The sequence below is a fragment of the Gregarina niphandrodes genome, assembly GCF_000223845.1.
Source record: "Gregarina niphandrodes unplaced genomic scaffold scaffold00017, whole genome shotgun sequence".
Lineage (NCBI taxonomy): Eukaryota > Apicomplexa > Conoidasida > Eugregarinorida > Gregarinidae > Gregarina > Gregarina niphandrodes.
Window position 1 is genome coordinate 119,684 of NW_011645786.1, and position 16,956 is coordinate 136,639.

At 49.3% G+C, this 16,956-nt stretch overlaps 4 protein-coding genes across 4 annotated transcripts; all 4 read left to right on the forward strand.

Annotated features, from left to right (window-relative positions):
- Positions 1-61: 61 nt before the first annotated feature.
- Positions 62-946, forward strand: GNI_089320 (hypothetical protein; the record flags this gene model as incomplete). Its single annotated transcript, XM_011132480.1, has 1 exon — positions 62-946. One exon carries the CDS (start codon positions 62-64, stop codon positions 944-946), a length of 885 nt encoding a protein of 294 aa, XP_011130782.1.
- A 193-nt stretch (positions 947-1,139) lies between these two features.
- Positions 1,140-14,707, forward strand: GNI_089330 (putative dynein heavy chain; the record flags this gene model as incomplete). The annotated part of the gene is made up of 3 exons (XM_011132481.1): positions 1,140-1,169; positions 1,479-13,261; positions 13,363-14,707. The coding sequence occupies 3 exons, from the start codon at positions 1,140-1,142 to the stop codon at positions 14,705-14,707; spliced, it is 13,158 nt and encodes a 4,385-aa protein (XP_011130783.1).
- A 112-nt stretch (positions 14,708-14,819) lies between these two features.
- GNI_089340 (M-phase phosphoprotein 6) lies at positions 14,820-15,348 on the forward strand (the record flags this gene model as incomplete). The annotated part of the gene is made up of 2 exons (XM_011132482.1): positions 14,820-14,849; positions 15,037-15,348. 2 exons carry the CDS (start codon positions 14,820-14,822, stop codon positions 15,346-15,348), a joined length of 342 nt encoding a protein of 113 aa, XP_011130784.1.
- Positions 15,349-15,577: 229 nt separating this feature from the next.
- On the forward strand, positions 15,578-16,900 carry GNI_089350 (putative dual specificity protein phosphatase; the record flags this gene model as incomplete). The annotated part of the gene is made up of 4 exons (XM_011132483.1): positions 15,578-15,682; positions 15,751-16,446; positions 16,529-16,729; positions 16,769-16,900. The coding sequence occupies 4 exons, from the start codon at positions 15,578-15,580 to the stop codon at positions 16,898-16,900; spliced, it is 1,134 nt and encodes a 377-aa protein (XP_011130785.1).
- Between the last annotated feature and the right edge of the window lie 56 nt (positions 16,901-16,956).

Sequence of the window (16,956 nt, forward strand, 5' to 3'; positions counted from 1 at the left end):
TTGGGGATCAGGATTGTTGGGTATAAATGTCATTTTTGGTTGGTAATGTGTCTGAAAATTTATGTATCAGTTGGGTTACGATGAGGAGGATCCGCAAGGGGTGAGTGACTCATCCTCCTCCTCTGACTCGTCGATAATAAGCGCGTCGGAGATTGACAAGGAGATTGCGGCCCATGAAATAGAGCAGGGGAAGCGAGACGAAGGGGAGGGACAAGATACGGAGAGGGGACCGGACATGGAGAGGAGACAAGATGGTTTATACTTTGGTCAGCAGGAGGATGAGGGCTACGAAGTGGGTATGGAGATGCTCAGTTTGGAAGAGTTTAAGGCAGGTTCATTGGACGAGGCAAAGGAGCTGATTTTGGCAGCGGGCCGGCGAGATTCCGAGCACAGTCTGAGACCGCCGTTGGCGGCCAACCCCGCGGAGGTAATAGTCGTTACTACTTCGTTGCGAGGTGCGGTACACAGCTACTTTGATTCTGTGCGAATGATGCATTTCTTGAATTGTAAGAGCTTGTTGTGGTATTGTTTGGATACCAATAAAGACGTGATTAGTAGTCGGAATCTCGACAGCTCCCGACTTCTACAGGAATGGCAGGACCGCGGGGTCCTTAAGGTAACCGTCGAGGGCAAGATCAGTGTGCCACAGTGCATTATCGACGGAGTCAGCGTCGGAGATGATATTGACCTACTCGCACTCGAACAGGACCAGGATCTGGACCATATCGTAAATAGAGACCGCTGCCCAAAGTGTTTAGAAGACAGGGACAGACAGGCAGCACAATGCTACTACTGCAATATACCCTATAAGCCCCTCATCAATACTGCCAGCGACAAAGTCATCAGAGTTTTCGCGTGGGAAGAAGTTGGAAAAGACTTTGAACCCGGACAATACACACCACCGGGGAACCACTTGACATTCCGATCACTAGATGAACTCAAGTAAGCATCTTCCGATAAGGGGGGCACGGCGGGGGCAGGCACGACATGCGACACAGTCAGTATCGGAGAAATGCCTCAGGAGAATGCCACAATCTTGCTAGATGGGTACACTCTTGGGAGGATGGGGTCTTGGGAGGGAGCTTCCTTTGAGGTTTTTTCGTTCAGAAATACTGTCACGTTCTGAAAAAGAACGGAGAATGGAAGAAAGCCTGATCTCATATGTAGCGGTAGGTAGAGTGTGGGATCGGGATTTTGCACACTCATCCGCGGGGCATTCATGAATGCCTAGATCCTGATGACCTTCGGGCGTACTGACATTGTTCGGGTGTACTGACATTGTTCGGGTGTACTGACATTGTTCGGGTGTACTGACATTGTTCGGGCGTACTGACATTGTTCGGGTGTGCTGACATTGTTCGGGTGTGCTGACATTGTTCGGGTGTACTGACATTGTTCGGGTGTACTGAGGATGTTCGGGTGTACTGAGGATGTTCGGGTGTACTGAGGATGTTCGTTATGTTCTCGTTTCAATGTAGGACATTGGTTCATTGTTGACGGAGTTGAGTCATGATGAGATTATTGAGTCCTTCAAGACAACAGCTTCGGACAAGAGTCCCTTGGATTCTGGGCCGCTGGATCCCAAGACGTTAGACAATAAGGCACCGTTGGTGCAAGGCAGCAGCCTGGGTCAAAAAGTGTCCGGTGTGGGGGAGGTAGCTAGCAAGTTTATGCGCGACCCGGTGATGCGAGTGATGTTCTTGTTTGTTGCGGCTGGTTTGAAGACGGCATCTTTAGGGTTAAGTTTGACCCGGGACAGTTTTGCCCACAGTGTGATCGCGATAATGAAGCGGGAGAGCGTGGAGGACCTACGAGAGGAGGTGGATTTGAGAGCTCAGTTACAAATCATGAGTTTGGCGAGTCACGGTTACAGTTCCTTTTTGGAGACTCTCGAAAGTTTGCTGCAGCATACTTTGAAGCCAACGCTGGTGGAGGACGGCGCTAGTGGGGGTGTTCTGGGTTCTGTGAAGAAGAAGGCGCAAGAGCTGTGTGTGTCTATGCATATGGTTCAGCAGAGTGACGGGATTCCGAAGGTGAGTATTGTGGCTGACAAGGCCGTCCATGACGTGGCTGTCAAAGTATGGGGCGCTGAGGCGGCAGAGGGCGGCAAGGCGACAGAGGTGGGCCCGGAGATCGTGGTGAAAGTGCCGCAATACAACAAAAAGGAGTATGTGGACGAGTTGCAGGAACAGCTGAACCAGTGGAATGAAAGCATTGCTGCCTTGACAACCTTCGACGACAAGTGCAAGACCAAAGCGATTGATGAGTTGAGCTACTGGCAGTGTCTAGAAGACACACTATCGGAACTGGTTGACCGCCTTGCAGCCCCGGAAGTGCGATTGCAAGTTGCTGTTTTGGTCAAGAACCACCGGGCTACCAACTATCTTGAGAACCTAGAGCCTAAGGTGAAGCGAGCATCTAATGATGTCCGGGAGATACGCGAGTTCGTTACTAAGGTGCCGCTTGATAAACTCGCCGCGGCTGATCAACTGGGTCAAATCACCGATGCCATAGGCGACATTTTTCAAGCCTTCCATCATGTACATCAACTCCGCAAAAAATACTCATATCAACGCGCATCCTCTTTCCTAGAAGCAACAAGCCGTATGATGGTGGAAAGGACAGTGGATATACTTGTGCAGCAAGACTTCGTTACTTTCAAAGGCTCTTCGCTGAATCGTGACCTGGCAAAGATTTTTGACACGTGGGATTCGGAGTGGAGAACCTACTCGCAAAGGATGAGAGAGAACCTGAAGAAGGATGGCGATAATACTACAGGACACATATACCATAAGTCGTTCGCTCACCTGACCTTGAAGCAACGAGTCGAGAGTCTCAAAGATGTGCGAAAAAACTACGACAAGGCTACTGAAGTACTTCAATTTGCACTTAGACATGGAGGCATGGAAGACGGCCTACCGCGTGAGGATGTGAATGAGACTATGGATATAATCAAAGGTCTTCAAGCTGCTATATACCCGATCAATAACAGTAGCTTTTATGATCTGAGTTTGAAAGGCGAAGAGAATTGGAAAGCGGCTGTAAAGGAGTTCGGAGATAACATGGATAAATGCCACAAATTCATAGCAGAAAAGATAGGTCATGAGGTCGCCGGAACGAAGAAGTCCAACGATTTATTGCAAATTTTCAGGGACTACAACTCGTTGCTAGATCAGCCAAGGATCAGAAAGGCAGTAAAGTCCAGTCAATCGCGTTTCGTTAAGTCTCTGGCAGAAGAGTTTCGCTCAATCGATAAGGAATATCGCGAGAGGCAAACCCAAGGATGCGTGCCTGCCCGAGTGTGTGGCATATCTGACTCTGCCGATTATATCAAGTGGTTACAACAACTTGGTAAGAGAGCGGAATTGTTCAAGGTAAAAATGGGCATTGTACTAGGAGACTCTTGGAGTAGCACACAGGACGGCAAGGAGCTGAGAGCAAATGTAGAAAAATTCCAAGAAGGTCTAAACTACGCCAGTTCACCTGCAGCCTATCTTGGACCAGACAAAACAGAGTCGTTTCCTGTCGACAAAGCCATCTTTGACATAAGAGACACCACCAAAGGGGGTGCTCCCAGCTATGACATAAAGCTCAGTGTCAGCGAGGAGGACATGGACCGTTGTAGAACTCTCCGGCTTGTAGGCCCACCGACAAGCCGGTCCATCAAGATGTACACATCAGGTTACCAGGACATTTACAGCGGCTATTATCAAATCAAAGAATCCTTAGAGCTCTTGAAGAAAACCGAACAGACCTTCAACCAAGGAATACGTGATGCTGGCGACAAACAGTCTTTAGAAGCCATCAAGGTGTCTCTGGCACCCTTTTACAACAAGTTGACTACCATTATCAAAAAGGGCGCGACCTCATCCAAATGGGAAAACGGCGGCGTAAATCTCGCTGATGACTTTTGCGACGCGGTCGCTGATATTGAGGCACAGTACTACCATATGAGACAGCGATTCACTAAAATCAATCAACTTGTCAACAAACTCGCTATAATCCCGTTGCACGAAGACTATGAACTGTTCAGTAATATTAGTACTCAATTAGAGACGCAGTTTAACGAGATTCCAGACGCTGATCTCTCCGTGATCGTGGAGACACTGAACTCTGACTTACTGAATTGTTTGCGCACACGTGTGCTGGAGGCAATTGGGCTTTGGAGAAATGATTTTACAAATGTTGCTGTGAAATCAAAGTTATTCAGGGAACCGTTTATCGTAAATGCCATGGTTAGAAAGCGCCAGATCATTTTTGAGCCGAATGTTGGTCAGATTGCGCAGCATTGGTATGATGATTTCCATAGGACACTACGTAAATTGATGATTTTCCAGAAATTTACCTTGGTGAAGGGCCAGAGAATCCCATTCGAGGCACTGACCGAGTTTGCCAGCCCTACCGAGTTGTCTGGCGCATATTTAGCGACTTATCAAACAATTGAGGGTCATGTTGAAAGCATGAGATCTGACCTAGATTATTTCCGCGGATTTACGAATCTTTGGGTCAATGATTTGACATCGATGATATCTGAGGAGCGCCAGAACGACTTGAGTGCATGGCTCGAGCTGATGAATGCGTTGAAGGAGTTGAAGAACGATGTTGGCAAGATGCCGGGTAGGAAATCCTTTGGCTACACAGTGCTGAATCTGGCGATGGTTATCCCGCGGATCAATGAACAGATTGAGCGACGGGTAAAAGAGCTGGCGCAAATCCTGGCTAGTAAGCTTGACCGTGCAATTGTGCTGACCCGTGAGATCGCGAATTCGACGAGGCCGGAACTGGAGGCAGTGAAGGGCCTTGACAATGTGACGTTTATCAGGCTACGGGCGTTGGACATCCGACGCGAAGAAGACTGCAAGGAGTATTGCGACATGATTGGTTGCATCTCTGATTTGCTAAGTCAGTTTGAAAAGGCGTCGGTAACGATTCAGAGCCACAGCGCGGTGGTTGATTTGTTGTTAGATGCGCAGAACGCGCTGGCAGGTCACGAGTACAAGCTCTCTGTGCCGGCCGAGCGGGCGGTGGGCGAATGGTTTACCTGCACGCAGGTGATGCAGAAGAATGCTGCGGCGCTGCAAAAGAACAAGGGCATTGTACATGACCAGTTGCGTGTGGCGGAGGAGCAAGTGGAGCAGGGTTTTGCGGCGTTAAAAGAGCACTGGCGCAACCGGATGCAGCTCGGTGGCAGCGCAGACCCGGTGGCCGCGGTGGCTAGCTTGCAAGAAGTGGAGGCGCAGAAGGATAGTTTGCATCAGTGTCTCACAGTCCTAAATAAAGCGCGCGAAGTTCTGCATATGAAACAGGTGGACAAGACTCAGGAGTTCGAGGAGCTAGAGATGGACATTGCCGGGGTGAAGGGTGTGTGGGACGAGTTGGGTCGTGTCTGTGCCCAGTTGGAGGACCTGAAGAACACGGACTGGGCGAGTTTGGTTCCACGGAAGATGCGGGCGCAGTTGGCTGCGTTAGAGACCGAGATGAAGCAGTTGCCAGCTTCGGTGCAGGAGTACGAGGCTTGCGATACGTTACAAGAGAAGATCAAGTACTATGTGAGCATCAATACGATCATCAACGACTTGAAGAACGAAGCAGTCAAGGAACGGCACTGGAAGGAGGTTGTGGAGTTGCTCCACATCCACAAGGACGTGGAGGAGCTAACGTTGGGCGACTTGTACGACGCCATGAGCCGCGGGGCTGAGGAGGACCGGAAGCTCGTCCTGGACCGTCTGAAGGAGTTATTGGTCAAGGCGCGTGGTGAGCACAGTATTCTGGCGTACATGCAGAAAATCAAAGATTACTGGAACGAAACGAGCATCGACTGGGTGGACTACAAACTGCCGGCCGGTCTTGGTCCGATGGAGAGCCGCAAGGAAGGGCGTGTGGATCGCATGGAGTCGCGTCTTGCAGGCACAGGTGATCATGGCAAGAAGAGCGTCCTGAAGCTCATGATGAACCTGGAAGACGTCTATGAGAAGTTGGATGAGGATATGGATATGCTGCGATCTATGACAATGAGTATCTACAATGGAGAGTACATTGGGGATATACAGTCCTGGGAATCGAAGTTATCTAGTCTCAGAATCCTCTTAGGTGAATATGAGGAACTCCAAAGGAAATGGTTATATCTGATGAACATATTCAATAGCAGTGAAATTAAGACGACGTTGGCAGAAGTCTATCCCAAGTTTGTTGGTGTCAATCGCGACATTACGAGCAATCTGTACTATAGTCTAATAAATAAGGAATATTACATAAATATTGATGTTAAGTTGATACAATTAATCACGAAATACAACGAGTCATTATCAAATATTCAGAAGAACATCTATAAGTATTTGGAGAACCAAAGGAACCAGTTTCCTCGATTTTATTTCATTGGAGACGATGACTTGCTAGAGCTTATTGGTCATTCTAAAGATTTGAATATTATTCAGAAGCATATTAGCAAGATGTTCTATAACATCCAAAATGTGGAAACGGACTTGAGAGGCGATATAATATCAATTATAAGTGCAGATGGAGGTAAGGTTGTTTTGGAAAAAGAGGTGAATATAAGAGACAGTAGTGTGATTGAATGGTTGAATCAGTTGGAGAGACAGATGAAGGAGACTTTACAGAAGAGTTTAGTTGATGCATTGGTCGAATATGCTAATGGTAGTTTAGATACTGGTATGGATGAGTTGATAGAAATGGGTGCGGAGCTTTATCCATGCGAAGTTGATCAGTTGAATTTGTTTCATGAGTGGTGTAACAAATATCCTCCTCAGATAACGATTTTGGCGTTGCAGATTTTGTGGACTCGAAGTACTGAAGTTCATATACGGAATAAGACAGTTGGTGAATTTTTTGCTCGGCTTGAACTGGCATTAGGTGAGATATCTGGCTTAGTATTCAAGATTGGCGACGACAGTTCTGTCCGTGTCCGTCACCACAATCTGGTAACGGAATTGGTACATCAACGTGACGTATTACAGCTGTTGGTTAAGGCTGGTGTGTCGAGCGTCAAGGATTTCGTGTGGCTGAAATACACCCGCTTTTATCTCGTGTATGATCTGGCTGTGGTGCGTGTATCTTCCGCCAGTTTTAACTACGGTTACGAATACCTAGGTTTGACAGAACGGTTGGTGCAGACGCAATTGACTGATAATTGCATACTGACTATGGGCGAGGCACTGCACTTACGACTTGGTGGTAATCCTTTCGGTCCTGCAGGAACGGGCAAGACCGAGACTGTCAAATTCTTCGGACAAACTCTAGGTCTCTTTGTGCTCGTTTTCAACTGTGACGAAACCTTTGACTTTTCGGCCATGAACCGCATATTAAGCGGCCTCTGTCAAGTCGGCGCTTGGGGGTGTTTGGACGAGTTCAACAGACTCGAGGAAAAAATATTGAGTGCTGTTAGCGAACAAATCCTGATTATACAAAGCGGCCTTCGACAAAAGAAAACTTCTATCAACTTACTGAACGTACAAAACGCCAAGACGGCTCATAGCATACAACTCTCAGAGAATGTGGGCATCTTTGTTACTATGAATCCTGGTTATGCCGGACGTAGCAACCTGCCAGATAATCTCAAACAGTTATTTAGGGAATTTGCCATGGTTGCACCGGATAAAACCATGATTGCAGAAGTTATCTTATTTTCACAGGGCTTCACTACCGCTACTAAGTTGGCCCCCAATATCGTACAGTTCTTCGAACACTGCCATCAAACTCTTAGTCATCAAAGTCATTACGATTTTGGACTCCGAGCGCTCAAAAGCGTCCTGAGCGTCGCGGGCACTGTGAATAGACTCTTCGCCGGCAACAAAGACGAGCCGGCCATGTTGTTGAAGGCGTTGAATGACTCAATTCTGTCTCAGTTGGTCGCGGAAGACGTGCCTAAGTTTGAGAGCGCCCTTTCCTCCCTGTTTCCCAACCGTGAACCGTTACATACAGACGATGAGCAAGCAATGGTTGATTGCGTGCATAAGGCTTGCCAAACACTGGGCTACTCCGTGGATGACAACTTTATAAACAAGATTCTCCAGCTGTACCGCGCTTGCCTGATCAGACACGGCATCATGCTGGTGGGACCAACCGGCTCGGGCAAAACTGCCGCTCTCGACACCTTCATACTCGCTACACAAATGCTACAGAACATACCAACAGTCAAACATCTAATTTCACCGAAAGCAATGGACAAGAAGAACTTGTTCGGTACACTCAACAGCACTTCTCTGGAATGGTGGGATGGTATCTTCACATCAACTTTACGAAAAGTTATGAACAGTAAAAAAATCAACTTCATTGTGTTCGATGGAGACGTCGATCCGCAGTGGGCAGAGAACTTAAATTCCTTGCTGGATGACAACGCTCTCTTTACCTTGCCGAGTGGCGAAAGATTCAAAATTAATGATCGCATTAAAATCATCTTTGAAACAGATTCGCTGAAGTTCGCCACGCCTGCCACAGTTAGTCGTTGCGGTATGCTCTACATGAACGAAAGACAGCTGAGCGTGAATGAGGTGATTGGTTACAAGATTGACCGTTTACAGAAGGGCAACATGAGTGAGAAGTCGGCTGCGCATCCGGCTTCCCTGAAGACGCCGGGTCAGGTATCGTACGCGGGCAGTAGCGGGATCACAGGCAGCGCAAGCCTGAACATGGGCAACATGAATATGGGTAGTGTGAACATGGCTAGCATGGGCAGTATGAGTATGAATGGCGGGAATGTGAATGGCGGTGGCATGCCCCCAGTCGTGGGTTACGATGAAGGCATTTCGGTCGGAGGTGGTGACCTGCGTAGTTCATATTGTGACGTGTTGCGTTCGGTCATGGTGGGTCAGTCGTTAGTGGCTAAGTGTCTGGACGCCGCTAGTGGCTACCGCCACGTGGTGCCTTTTACGCGCATTCGGGTTGTGGAGAACCTGTTTTGTCTGTTGAGTTATCACATCACTTACTTGACGGAGGAGGCTGTGGAGTCGTTAGACGCCCGAACGTGTGTGTTGCGCGCGCTGAGCATCTTCATCGTATGGGCGTTCGGAGCTTCCATCCCAATCGCAGGTCGGTTATCATTTGCGAAGGACGTGGAACGCATCTTGGTGGGGACGGCGGATGATGTAGACTTGAGTCCCCCGGAGGGTCTGGCTTACCTACAAGTAATTCCGGACCTGGTGACGGGTGCTTGGCGGGTGTTGAGTGAGTCATTGAGTGGCTTGAGCCACGGCGGCGGAGTGATCGAAACGAGCGATACATTGGCGCATAGTTTCGTGATTAATGCATATCTAAGTTCGGGTTCATCATTTATTCTCTGTGGCCCACCAGGCAGTGGGAAGACGATGACATTGACGGCGGTCTTACAGGCACATCCGGCTTTCGATGTAGCGATGCTGAATTACTCAAGCGGGACGACGCCGGAAACGTTGATGAAAACGTTTCACCATTATTGCGAGTTTGTTAAGACAACTGCAGGCTATACGATGCGGCCTAAACAAGTGAACAAGAAGTTGGTGATCTTTGCAGATGAAATTAATCTACCACAACCTGATGAGTACGGGACACAGCGAGTGATTTCATTAATGCGCCAGATCGAAACAACACACTGTTTCCACATGCCCGTAAAGGGCCAGTGGACGCGAGTAGAGGTAGAGCGGGTACAGTTTGCAGGTGCCTGTAACCCTCCCGAAGATGCAGGCCGGCATCCAATGAGTGATCGTTGGTTGCGTGTCGCACCATTGGTCTTTATCGATTTCCCAGGGGAGGACTCGCTTCTGCAAATTTACGGAACCTTTATGAGTCAAGTCATGGCTAGTACACAACAATCCGAGCTGGCGAGTCCTCTGACCCGCGCCATGGTCGCTTATTACCTTCAGAGTCAACGTCGATTCTCCACGGAGCCACAGCCTCATTACATTTATTCGCCTCGCGAACTGACGAGGTGGAAAGTGGCGATCCAGGAGGTGGTAAACCAATGGACTGCCGCTGACGAGGACTTCAGCACCAACTACCTCGTGCGACTTGCAATGCACGAAGGCGAACGGATTTTCGTGGACCGTCTCGTAACCCACGACGAACGTATGTGGGGGCGGGAGACACTCGCACAGTGCTTCCGCGAACAGTTCGGAGATGACGCCAACTACGCCTGGCCCATCCTGTTCACTCAAATGTGCGGCGAGGTCTGCGAGGAAGTTGACCGCGATCGTGTGCGACAATTCTTGGCCTCGAAACTGCAAACCTTTTACGAAGAAGAAGCCGCTATAAAACTCGTCTTGTTCGATGAATGTCTCGAACACGTACTCCACATAGATCGAGTACTCCGCCAACCTCTGGGGCATTTACTACTTGTTGGCGTTTCGGGTGTAGGCAAAACCATCCTCAGTCGCTTTACATCCTGGATTCAGGGACTAGAAATTTTCGAGATCAAACCAGGTCGCGACTACGGCTTAACCGACTTTGAGAATGATCTGCGCACGGTCATGAAACGCGCGGGTGTTAAGAGTGAAAAACTTACCTTCATCTTCGATGAATCAAATGTATTTGGTCCTGGCTTCTTGGAGCGGATGAATGCATTGCTTGCCAGCGGTGAGGTACCCGGATTGTTCGAGCAAGACAGTTTAGCGCAATTGCTCTCGGAGTGCCGATCAGTGTTCGAGAACGCGAGTGATGATGACCAAGAAATATTTGCGACTTTTACACACAACGTACAAATTAACCTACATATTGTCTTCACCATGAACCCGCAGAACCGAGACTTCTACGACCGTAAGGCCACCTCCCCGGCCCTCTTCAACCGCTGCGTTATCGACTGGTTCGGTGACTGGAGTCGTGAAGCTCTGTTTGCCGTCGCGGAAGCCTTCGCTACAGACTATGAGCTGGAAAATGAGTCATTCGAACAAGGCGCAGCCCCCGACGGTTCCCCGGAGGAACACCTGGCTACGGTCGCGGAAGCAGTAGTCTCAATTCACGAGGCGGCCCGCAGGATGACGGATTGTATGCGAGGCGGTCCTAAGAAGTCCTTCTACTGCAGTCCACGCGAGTTTTTGGACTTGATTAAGCACTTGACCAAATATGTAAACGAGAAGCGCCAAGCGGTCATGGACGACGAGAAGCACCTCAACACCGGCTTGTTCCAGCTGCAGGCCACGGAGAAGCAGGTCGAGGAACTGCGGCAGTCACTGAGTACCAAGGAGACGGAACTGGCTAAGAAGCAGGCCCTCAGCAAGCAGACAATGACGGACATCATTGCGCAGAAGACGGAGGCGGAAGAGAAGAAGGCCGAGGCGCAAAAGCTGACCGCTGCGCTCAACGAGAGCGAGAGTGAGATTAAGGAGCGTAAGAGCAAAGTACAGAAAGAGCTCTCGGAAGTCGAACCGCAACTGAAAATGGCACAGGAAAAGGTTCAGAGCATCCCGAAGAGCGCGATCGACGAGCTTAAGAGCCTTTCGTCACCGCCGGCCGTCGTCAAGCTGGTCCTGGAGGCGGTAACCATCATGCTTACCAACGCCAAGGACAAGGCAGTTACCTGGGAGGAGTGCCGCAAGACGATGCAGCAAGGCTCGTTGGTGAACAAAGTGTTGACTTTCGACCACGAGTCACTGGATAGCCAGACCGTTCAGAAGATCAAGGCCAAATACCTGAGCTCGACCGAATGGAATGAAAATAGGGTGGCCCAGGCCTCGCGGGCGGCAGGACCGATGGCATCTTGGGTAACTAGTTCCATCACGTACGCAGACATCAAGTTGAAGGTGGAGCCTTTATCGCAGGAAATTGCACAGCTTGAATCAGCTCTGAAACAAAATAAGGAACAGCTGGAACGTACGAACAAGCTTACACGTGATCTGGAGGAGCAATTGACGAAGCTACAGAATAAGTATGCGGAATTAATCGCCGAAGAGCAGGCTATCGGGAGCGAGGTGAAAAACGTGACTAACAAGATCGCCTCAAGCAGCGCTCTGCTGGCCAAGTTATCTTCCGAACAGGAACGGTGGACCACGAGCAGCAAGGCTTGTCGCAGTGCATTCCAGACGAGTGTGGGTGACAACTTATTGGCTGCTGCGTTCAGCACGTACTTGGGTTTCTTTGAGCAGAGCGATCGTGATCGATTATTGGCGATGTGTAAGGCTAAACTTGAAGAGTTAGGTATCAGATACAACAAACAGCTAAGTCTGGTGGAATACTTGAGCGATAGCAAGGAACGTTACCGGTGGACATCTGCATTGGGTTTGAGTAACGATCAGTTGTCTATAGAGAATGCTTGTATTATGCTGAATCATATCCGCTACCCGATATTCATTGACCCGTCAAATCGGATTGTCGAATTTTTAACGAAGTTGTATGGTGAGAATAAAGTACTCAAGTCGAGTGTGAGTCACCCGCAGTTCGTGAAGCACTTGGAGAGCGCGCTGAGATTCGGAAATACACTCATCATTCAGGATATCGAACGCATGGTACCCGTCCTAGGTCACATTTTGAACCGTGAGACTCGTCAGCATGCCGGACGCACCCTGGTGAATGTGGGAGACACAGAAGTGGATGTGAGTCCGGAATTCCGCTTATATTTGGTAACGACTAACGGCGAGATTAACTTGACGCCCGACTTTTCTTCAAGACTAACCGTAATCAACTGTTGCATAACTCCCAGTTCTCTCAAGGCGCAGTCATTGGATGCTGTGCTACAGTGTGAACATCCAGCTGTTGACAAACGAAGACGAGACGCACTTCGTCTTCAAGGTGAGACCCGAGCCAAAATAAGGGAACTTGAATCTGGTCTTCTACAGGCATTATCTAATGTTAAGGGAAGTATTCTAAATGATGACGTTGTCATCAAAACTCTTGAAGATATCAAAACAAAGTCTGAACAGGTTACCAAACAGGCCGCCAATGCCGACCAGGTCTTTGAGGAAGTCAACCAGGTTACCAATCAATATATTCCTCTCGCCAATGCCGCAACCATGGCGTTCACCGCACTCGACCATATGAGCTCAATACATTGGCTCTATCAATTTGACGTCAATCTCTTCGAAAAAATATACATGAACACAATACAAAACCAGAGCAAACCTGAGCACCAAATTAATGACTCACAACGAGCAGAATTACTCACCGATGTCTTCTTCCTCACTGTCTATCGTACTTATGCCCTCTCCATGCTCTACAACCATCGACTTATCTTTGCACTCGAACTCGCCCGAATTCGCTGGGAAATAGCCAGCGACCATAAGAAGCTTTCAGATCTAGACGAATACAAAGTTCTTGTCGACGTTGCCAACGTACCCGAAATGTAATGCAAATCACTCGCATACACACTCTGACACACCAGGTGTGTGCCATACACACACAGAAGTGTGCCGCACACACATGGGTAATATCCAATTATTGCAGTACGCCGGAGAGTCGTTTAAGGGATGACAACATTGCTGCTGCTATCGGTCGTTGTCCTAGTTTGAAAGGTTTTAGGCAGTCCGTGGAGGCTCACCCGGGTGAATGGGAGACATGGGTTGCGGGTGACGGATTGCATTTGCTGGATCCGCCGATGGAATTGCTGGATTCGGATTTGCGTCTATTACAGATGTGTGTCCTGGTCAAGTATTTGCGGCCGGATCGTCTATCGGCTGCGTTGTCTGAATGGATCGTGTCGGTGATGGGTCCGATGTTCAGGAACCCGGTGGAGTTCAGAGCGGACGGGTTGGCTGATTTGATTAAGCGAGACATCCTGGAGACGAATCGAGTGCTGTTGTTGGTGTCATCGCCGGGATTCGAACCTGCGCAGTTGATCGGTACTGCTGCTAAGATGCTGAATCGGCAGTGCCAGTCGATCGCGTTGGGTAGTCGGGAGGGTTACGAGATTGCGGAGAAGATGATGAAAAATTGTGCGCAACATGGTCACTGGCTCGTCCTTAAAAACGTCCATCTCGCGGACAAGGAGTGGCTGAACAACCAGCATAAACTAATTCTCAAAGCGAGCTCCGGTCGTGGCGGGTCGGGTGCTGGTTCGAGCGGCTCGGGTGGTGGTATTGAAGGAGCGGATCCTGGATTCCGGTGTTTCATGACGACCATTTTCAAAGAGGATAGTCTCCCTTCCGAGGTGCTGAAGCGGTCGATGAAATTTGTATTTGAGACACCCAAAGGGCTAAAGAGCGCACTGGAACGCACTTGGAACAACCACGTGATACCGCGGCCAAGTTTAGGTCTAATGGTGGATCGTCTGTACTTCTTGTTAGCCATGATGCACGCGATTGTATTGGAACGTCGCCGGTTCGAGGACATCGGATGGACAAAGCCGATTGACTTCAGTGACGCAGATTTGGTGTGTGGATTAGAGATAATTGACGAGTGGCTAAGCTCACGGGATGGGGTCGTGCCTTGGGACGCCTTGAGGGAGTTATTGTGCACTGCCATCTATGGAGGACGGGTGGACAGCAAGGAGGATTTGGATGAGCTCAGTCGGATTGTTAGTGCAGTCATAAACGAGAAGCTTCTGAATCCTAACAAAGAAATACGACTAGGGGACAAGGGAACCGGTTTAAAAACTCCAGAGGTGAGCAAAGACCGGTCCATGTACTCGAAGTGGATCGCTGATGAAATACCAGCCGAGGAGTCACCCGAATGGTCTGGGCTTCCTCACAATGCCGAAAATATACTGAACGAAAAACTCGGTCTTCTTCTTATAGACTCTTGGGAAAAACTACATATTAATTCACTCGACTCCCTGCAAGACTTTATCTAAAAAGGCTGGGTGCACAACCCCTTTAACTGTTAACTCGTAGTTGAGCTCGACTCCTAGTTGGATTTGAGCTCAACTGAGGTCCAAGACCTGGGTGTTTTTTTCTCAAGGAAATATGTCCAACATATCTGCGAATGTTACCAGAGTAAGCGAAGTATCACGACGTGAAAGCAAAGAACAAAGCAGAGATGAGATAACACGAGTGGGATGAGTCGAGTGGGATGAGACGAGTGGGATGAGACGAGTGGGATGAGACAAGATAAGTGGCTCGAGATAGATAACTCGGTGGGGGATACGTTGCGGATAGCGGGGGCATCACGTTGTTGTTTTAGTTGAAGTTTATGCAGTCGGGGAAAGCCAAGGAGGAGAAGAAGCTTGACAACTGGTCACGCGTATTTCTCGTTGAGCCGGAATGGTGCAGCCTTTCGCGGGAGGAATTCAACGCCATTCCCGAGGAGCAACTCCCTGTGTCTTTTAAGGAGAGTTTCTCTTGTGATAAAATATTAGTCTCTGCTCAGTATCGCCGCAGCTATAAAGGTTGCAATCCTCCGATCGAAAAACATCAAAAAGTCATTCGCAACATGCAGAAGAAAATGGCAGCAGAGGATGACACTCCCTCCGCCGCTCCGGAGAACGATCAGTAACATATAGACTGATGCCGTTGGTCCCAGCTTGCCATGTCGTTTTCTGGCCTGCAAGTTTGCAACAGTTAGTTGTGCTTGACACAAAATATACTTTTAGCCCACCATCTGCCGCCTGCATTGCCGCCTTCCTCTAAGTACCTAGAAGGGGCAGGGGAGCCGCCAGTCCGCGGTTTTAACCATTTTCATATAATAAAATGCCTGCCCACGTAAGGGAGCACACGTGTGTGCAATGCGTACTTTGCAGACCATTCCCCGAATAAAGGGCATCCCGGCCCTGAATATAGGTGCAATAGGTCAATCTCGACCAGAGGAAACAAGTGGAAGCAGCAAGAGGGTAAAGTGATCACCTCTCCCGATTTGCGTTAGTTTACTTGGCTATTTGGTGGACCTTGTTTCTTTTAGAGTCCTTCCTATAGTCTCTCTAGTGGACCCGAGTCCGTGTCGAGACTGGTGGAGATGAACCGGCACCGCCTTAGTGTCGTTTGGAACGGCAAACTGTTTATTGGAGGAGAATATGTAGCTAGAGATTTACCTTTACTAAAGCAATCAGGAATAACTCATATTCTGAACGTTGCTGGCGAAGAATGCAATAATTACTTTCCTAATGAATTCGAGTATTGCATGGTGGTTATCCAGGACAGTCGGTTACTTTCCGTCTCACTGGAATCCGTTTTGTTCGACGGAATCTGCTTCATCAATACGGCAATTATGAACGGCGGAAAGGTGTTGGTGCACTGTCGAGAGGGTGTCTCGCGGTCGGCCACCTACGTCATCGCGTTTCTCATGTGGAAGGAAGGCTGGGACTTCCGACAGAGTCTCGAGCGAGTCAAGGAATGCCGACCGAGTTGCGCCCCCAACACCGGCTTCACCGTCAGCCTCATCAAACTACAGAAGATCCTTTGCAATACCCGACCCCCATCCGTTTCCCGTGATGAACCCATGCGGCTGTATCGTGCCGGCGTGCATCACCCGAAGGCGCCCTTCACCGTCGTCGTTGAATTAGGCTCACGAGCAGACAATAATAAGTCAGAATGGACCGTCACACCAATTCTTCTAGATTCGCGGTTCGTGTACATTCTACGACCCAAGACGAGACGAGTAAGCAACCTACCGGCACCCACAGCCAGGCGGCACCCAAGGGATCCACGGGGTAGGAGGGGAGTCACGCAACGCATTGCAGTTCTACGTGTGGGAAGGAAGTGAAGTTACCATGGGGGTAAGGTCAGCCTTGCTGTCCGCAACCACCAGGTTCCTTAATAATGTTCGGCAATTCGAGTGTGCCCCCGGCGAGCGACTGGAAGTCATGTACGTCCAACAAGGTGAAGAACCTAACGAGCTTCTCGACATGCTCAAAGGACCCACCACGACCACCCTGGAAGCGGTAAGCCAACACAGGGGTTACCATACTCTGTCTTCATAGCTGTCGCCGGAAGCGTCGATGCTTCAATCTGGAGCGATATTTACCTGGGACTCCTGGCTCAACCACTTGCGGCCGACGTCCAAGTATGCCTTCTTGCCAGCCAAAGTTCTCAGTCCCCCGACCTACACGTGAAAGCGAGACAAACCTGTTCACGATAGCCCTACTCGAGGAAGAAGTGGAGGTGCCCT